We start from the raw sequence: 6995 nt of genomic DNA on the forward strand, positions 1-6995 counted from the left end.
TCTGTGGCTAATTATCTTCACCTCAATCACCATCACAAGGCCGTCTTAGACGTTTAATAGCTTATTTATGGTGTACGTCTGTAGTTTCACCTCGTTGGCCAGTGTTCGCTAATGGCGTGATTCTATTGGCTGCTTGAAATGTCACTCAAACGGAAGGAAACAAGCTCCCTATAAATGCCACCGTCAGGTCGCAGTGCGGCCCGGACCCACGCAGCACCCTCACTACTCCTTGGTTATTTGACAGCATCTGCAAGCAAGATGAGCGTAAGTGTGATTCAGAGACTACAGCATTGTGCTGCTGCATTGCCTTTGCTTTCTGTATTTTATGACCCAGATGCACGAGCACAGATTCGTTTATATACTTGTACTGGAACTGACAGCTGTTTGTCATGAGCCAGCACAATCTGATATGCTGAAGTAACTAAACTTCCAACCAAACTAAACCAGCTCATCGCTCATAGCTTCTATCAGTGATTTTGATACTTCTGTATTTGTGAATTGCTTTGATTGCCTTTTATGGTCAAACTATGCACTGCAGAAATAGGCATGTTAGCCACCTAATTACTATTGGATAATGCATTATGGGCAAGTTATTCTATTCATTGTATATACCATTGACAGCACATAGACTATAGCTGCACCCCCTAGATTATAGCTTCAATACATGTATGTGAATTCTTATTGCAAATATACACTACCAGTCAAAAGTTTGGACACAGGCATTTTTCTTTATTGTTACTATTTTTCACATTATAGAATAATAGTAAAGACATCAAAACTACGAAATAACACAAATGGAATGATGCAGTGACCAAAAAAGTGTTAAACAAATCAAAACTACCTTATATTTTAGATTTTTTTTAAAGTAGCCGCCCTTTGCCTTGATGGAAAGGCAAAGACTTAGAGTGTGGGACTTCATAAATAGGCATCAACTTCACTATTTATATTTGTCTAAAAAACAAATTTCAAGCATTTAAACATCAGCCTTTAGATCAAAATGGCTTTGAGATAATGAAAAACATAGTACATTCAATCAGGTGCGTCCAAACTTTTGACTGGTAGTGTACTTTTGAACCCTAAACTCACTCCAGGGAAAATGCCTGCAATCATTAGTGCATTTTAATCCAATCATTTTTCCACGATCTCAATAACTAGAACTGGGAGCTGAACACGGGCAGCATTGTGATCTCTTTGGACTCATAAATTGCACTGGAGGAGTAGCTTACAATAAAAGCCCTGTATCACTTTGGCTTTGTGTTGGCTACAGGGGTAAACACGTGTTGGGACGATTTGGAGGGCAGCGGGCTGAAATCACATTACAAGATATAATGAAATAAAGTCATCCTCCGGAGGCTAGAATAGACCGTACAGAGCAGAGAGGTAGTCTGCTATGTTGTGACTCTCAAGGCTAACCTCTGGGGGGGAACAAATCCATTTCAGCAGTGACAGATTCTGGAACAGTGTACTGTCAAAGCTTATTTTTCATGCTGTTTTATAAGGAAATAGCAATTGCACTATATTAGATCTACTCTTTTATCCCTGCCATATCACAAACTGATTCTTATTACACAGAAGTTGCAGTAGGATGACATTGATTTTAGAATAAAGTAATCCATTTATAGCCGTGACTATATACTATATTTGTGGAGAATAAATCTGCTTGACTATACATATTTGGTAAGGGTGTTACCAGCCAGTCAGCAGCCCCAGCTGTCTCTTGTCTCTCTCAGTGAGAGGAGGGAGGTGGGTCGGCATGTCACACACATATGGGGATTCCTTCGGTCTGCAGTGTCGGGGGGGATGCAGGACCACTGCCAGGTCCGACCTCAGCCCAGCCCCACGCAGCCCCGGCCCCAGTGCTAAGCGCTATGCACGCACTTTACAGTTGGATTCAAAGACTAACATGGAAAGAATGTGGTACCCTGTGTCACTCTATCCCTCTTCCCTCCCTTTCATTCTCCCTTTCATTTTATGGTTTAGTCGTTCTTTCAGATAGACTTTTTTGGGTTTTGACGTTTTCCCCCTCCGTGTTTTTCTCTCTCTCCAGATTGATCCTCTCAGGCTCTGCCAACATTAACAAAGCACTAACGACATGGCACTATTTCAGCATAGGGAGTCATCGTCTAGTGTGTATATTTGTGTGTGGCTCAGCACTAGACTATACAAATCACTATTAATCCTTAAACTAATGCATTTCTTCTGGACTGTAATGCTATCTTGATATGCCTATATCCCTATCTTATTATCCAAAAAGAGAACTATTTCACACCGCTGTTCTGGTTTTTGAGAAATAAGCAGCAGCCTCATGTTTGCATTTTTTTTTTTAAACAATATCACTACAAGTCAATGTGCAGCCAAGCCATTTCTCTTAGAATCCTATGCAAGTATTTCCAGTCAGCCATATTACTCATATGACTCTTACTTTGTCAATTCAGTAAACTTGCATGATACTTTTGGTTGAAAGACTTTTGGTGTTGACTAGGCTATATCAAACTTTGTTAACATTTGCTAGGAATTTCCTAACAACTTAAAACACATCCATTTGTTCGACTGTCAAACCATTTATTGTTGGGGCTTTTACTACTGTGTATGTTCAGAATTAGATTGCGCTAATGTCTAGGGTAGCCAACCCCTTCAGTGCACGTTTACCTACATTGTGAAAAAGCCATCAGTTGTCAAAGGCTTGCTACAGTTGTAACTGATAGTAATTATTGCCTTGGCGACAGTTAACAGTTCAACCAACGCCGAATTTGACACATTGACAAAATGTTGAACAATGGTGGTCTGTGTGTAACGAGCAAGTAATAGAGTGCTCAAGTGCAATTTCCTAAACATGGCACAACTCTGTATTCCCCTGCCACATGTACCATACTGACCTAGCAGAGCCAGTTCTGCTGTGCTCAGCCTTTTTTTCCCTGTGCACTAGCCATTCACTGTGGCGTTGAGGAAAATATTACTCAGTTTAACAACAGCCTTCCCCCATCAATTTTCAACATTTTTAGCCTCTCCTCTGCCAAAATCGGTGCAGGAGAAAAAAAGGGATTGGATAGTGTTGGCATCCAACACTAGAACAAGAAAGAGTTGGAATCTTTGACCAGTCCTTCAATGGGAGAGTGTAATTTGAAACACATGTTTTATTACTTGGATGGATGGAGTAAGGTTTTCAGAGAGTAGGCTGGAGCTACCTCTGCTTCTGCTTGCATCCAAAGCTGCAATAATAATTGGATCCAAGTAAAATCCAGCAGTGTTACCATACAATAATGTCATATGATTATCTCCCTCTCCTCTCTCTCTTTCTCTACAGGGAATGATTGTAAAGAATATGTCCTTCAAGGTCGGACAGACCCTGACCATCACTGGAGTCCCCCAGCCTGAAGCTACCAAGTGAGTGTCCTAGACGCACAATGGCTGTTGCTCATGTAACACACACTGTCTAGACCAGTGGTTCTCAACGTGGGGTCCGGGGACCACCATGGGTCCTTGAGGGCATTCCAGGGGCTCCCCAGCAAAATGATGAATTGTTAAACTTCAACATTATTTCATTTACAAGTTAACATAGTTAACACAATTAGAGAATGTACAAGAATGACTATTTTGATCATAGTTCCGCTGTTATCTCTCTATCTACAATACAGATAGTCATGGAATTCTGGACAAAATCATATGTAACAATAAGAATATTCTCAGATCTGCATCTGAGAGACAAAATCTCATCAAATGGGGGTCCGTGGCCCTAATGTTGATTAAAGTAGGGGTTCTTTATATGAAAAAGGTTGAGAATCACTGGTCTGGGGAAATGTAAAATCAGCTATTGACTTTACCCATTAAATCCACCTCAGTAATGAAGGGGTGATGTGGATGATAGTGAAGAGATGGATTAAAGAGTAATTCTGCACCTGAGTTTTCTGAGTTTGAGCTTCTCTCCGCCTACTGCACGATTTTAAAAAACAAAATGCAAGAAACTTGGCGAAGAGCGGGGGAGAGGAGGGGGGATTTGGGGTTGGGCTGGGTTGGTGAGCAGAGGAAGAGTTAGGGTTAGGAACATCTCAAATCTACATTTATACTGTGGGTGGGAACATTTTTTACCAGATGACGTATCTTAGGACAGCTGTCCTTGTACACAGCTGCATCTCCAGCTGAACACCGGCTGCTCATTTTAACCACTGGAGGGCGAACTGAGCCATGTTCAGTGAGATAAATATGACACGTTAGTGCTCAGATGTTGACAATATGACCGGCGTTGTCATATTTCATGACTACTTTGTACTACATACCAGTGTACAACTCAAAATATGTGTTTTAGAGTGGAGTTTTAAAGAAGGATTTTTCAGCATTGAGAGGTAAAATGGGGTGCAACCCAATTTTGTACACTCTGTGCTCTCTTTACCTTATCAAATGTAATGAATCACATGGAAATGTAATGTATCTGTTCACGTCTGTGCTGCAGTTTTGCAGTGAACATCGGTCCCAATGAGAAGGACATCGCCATGCATATGAACCCTCGCTTCAGCGCCCATGGAGACGAGAGGACCGTAGTGTGCAACTCCTACAACGAAGGCAACTGGTGCGAGGAGCAGCGTGAGGGAGTCTTCCCTTTCAACCAGGGGGAGGAGTTCAAGGTGAGAGGGAGAGACAGGTCCATCTTAACAAGTAATTTAGTCTTATATTCAGCCTTCAGATTTAATTTTTCTTAAAACAAGAGAAAAATTCTGCCAATGAGGTGAGATAACTCAAATTCTTGAAACAAGTTGATTTGCATTGGAAACTAAAATGATCTATCCCCATTGGCAGATGTTTTTACTTGTTTTAAGAAAATTCCGATTTTAGGACTCAACAGACTAACTGACTTAAGATGGAGATTTTTTGCAGTGTGTGTGTGTGTGTGTGTGTGCGTGCGCACGCTAACGAAAAGGACCTATCAGCTCATGCATGTTTGTCAGTCTCCCATACCACTTTCCTGCTGCTGTGAGCAACCTCTGCAGGGAGATCTGTGCTATTGTACCTCAGATAATTTGACCATGATCATCTGAATACCAATTTCAGCTCTGAAGTGCAAAGAACGAAACACAGATTTTAAATAAACTGAACACAGTATATATTTTTCATCAGATAAATCATAGCATACTGTAGCTAATTTCAGCTAAATGTTTTGAACTTTGAATGTGCAATGTTTTAACCATCACCATAAAACAAAAATTAAAAGATTAAGAAGATAGCAACTGTTATGTTTGAAATCTGAGAATAATTATCCAAGGCATAAATCTGGCTTTGCAATTTTTTTATTGTTATTTTATGCCATTCATCAGTTAAACATGAAGAAATGGCCTCATATGGGGTTCTGTGTTGAAAAATTTATCAAAATTGCAACCCTCATGCATATTTCATAAAAGACAGATTCAAATAAGTTCAAATGCTTAAGAAGGAAGGGAAGGGAGGGAAGACTTCTAGATGGTTTTTCCAGCCTAGTTGTTCCGACAATTCTTCCAATATGACAAGAATGTAGCAGAATGTATCAGTATGTATCAGTGTTGTTAATCTTTGTCTGCATGCTCTCTTTCTCTCTCACACACACACACACACGCTCCATCTCAAATCCCCCTCTCCTTTTCTCAACCTTCTCTCTCCTCCTGCTCCCCTCCCAACTCTCGCTGTCCTCCCCAGATCGTCGTCACATTCACCCCTGAGCAGTTCCTGGTGACTCTGTCGGACGGCTCCGAGATACACTTCCCCAACCGCCTGGGCGGCGAGAAGTACAAGGTCATCAGCTTCGAAGGGGAAGTCCGCATCCGGGGCATTGAGATCAAGTAGAACCCTCACTGTCCCTGGAGTCATTAGGTTTAATGCTTTTTTTATTTTCTGCCATTGGGCCAGAGAGTGCCACATATCGCCCTATAAGCTTTCAGGTTTCTGAATACATGTGGTAACAGTCGTGCCTTATCATGCAAATCACACAAGAGATGCACACATTCACACACACAGACAAACGCATGATTATATACAGATAGATGCAGACAGATAGATAGATAGATAGATAGATAGATAGATAGATAGATAGATACACAAATGTACACACAAACACATATGCCAAGAGTGTAATTGCATGCCAGTCCTGCGCACTTGACAGAGCTACTAACAGAAGAGCGAGCCGAACAAAAACTAGCCCCCAAGCTCATTTCATTTGACAGTATTATTTGCTTTATAGTTGCAGTGTTTAGTTTGAAAGCGACCAGATAAAATGTGTTCAACTGCTCTGCAAGGTGCCTTGAAATGCTGCGTCCTTTATATGTCTCCCTCCCAGACATTCCACATTTGTAACTAACTGTAATGCTTTCCCATGATCATAATAATAACGTGTATTAAAACATGTATTGTTTTGATCAAAATGAGCCTCTGGTGATTCCTTGAGCAAAACCTGTGCTTGTGCGTGTACAGCATGTGATATGTGTTTTGTGAAGCAGACACCTGAATTGCTGATTAGACTCATTCTGCAGAGACAAGAGCTGTAAGTAATGGAGTTGTCATGACAGTCGTTGCTTTTGTTGGACAATGATTTTATAACTCGCTCATTTAGGACTAATATAACGATCACATTGCTTTGACACCACGTCGTTAAATATTTCCTGCGCATAATCTATTCCTTTATCTGCGGTTAATCAGCGAGCTATATCATTATGATCACTATGTTAATTATAGGCTAATCTGAGTAATAGTTTAATCAGCGCTACATTTTATCTCTCATTTTACGCTCGTTAGGTCGTCTGATAGATGAAATGGTCTCGCATACTGGCATTAAATTTATTTAGACAAATGGTTTCTTTGGTGAATTTGGTTAGACAGGATGAGAGAATTCCTTTGATGAACTGGGTTAGACAATTAGACAGGATCATCAAAGTTTTGTAACCCTGAATTCTCAACTCCCCTTTTGATGTCCTTTATTGTGGTTAGTTAGATTGCTTCTTCTATCAAGTCAGTCATCAGAATAAAACACACTACCC

General features: G+C 40.7%; 1 protein-coding gene across 1 annotated transcript; it reads left to right on the top strand.

Moving 5' to 3' along the window:
• The first annotated feature begins 216 nt into the window (after positions 1-216).
• On the top strand, positions 217-6357 carry lgals2a (lectin, galactoside-binding, soluble, 2a). Its single transcript, XM_071519862.1, has 4 exons — positions 217-264; positions 3305-3384; positions 4448-4619; positions 5662-6357. Exons 1-4 carry the CDS (start codon positions 259-261, stop codon positions 5806-5808), a joined length of 405 nt encoding a protein of 134 aa, XP_071375963.1. The 5' UTR covers positions 217-258; the 3' UTR covers positions 5809-6357.
• The last annotated feature ends 638 nt before the right edge of the window (positions 6358-6995 follow it).

Source organism: Centroberyx affinis, unplaced genomic scaffold (assembly GCF_046629955.1).
Source record: "Centroberyx affinis isolate AG114_WGS23_722 - 3 ecotype Tasmania unplaced genomic scaffold, CSIRO-AGI_Caff_v1 ptg000745l_1, whole genome shotgun sequence".
NCBI classification, from domain to species: domain Eukaryota; kingdom Metazoa; phylum Chordata; class Actinopteri; order Beryciformes; family Berycidae; genus Centroberyx; species Centroberyx affinis.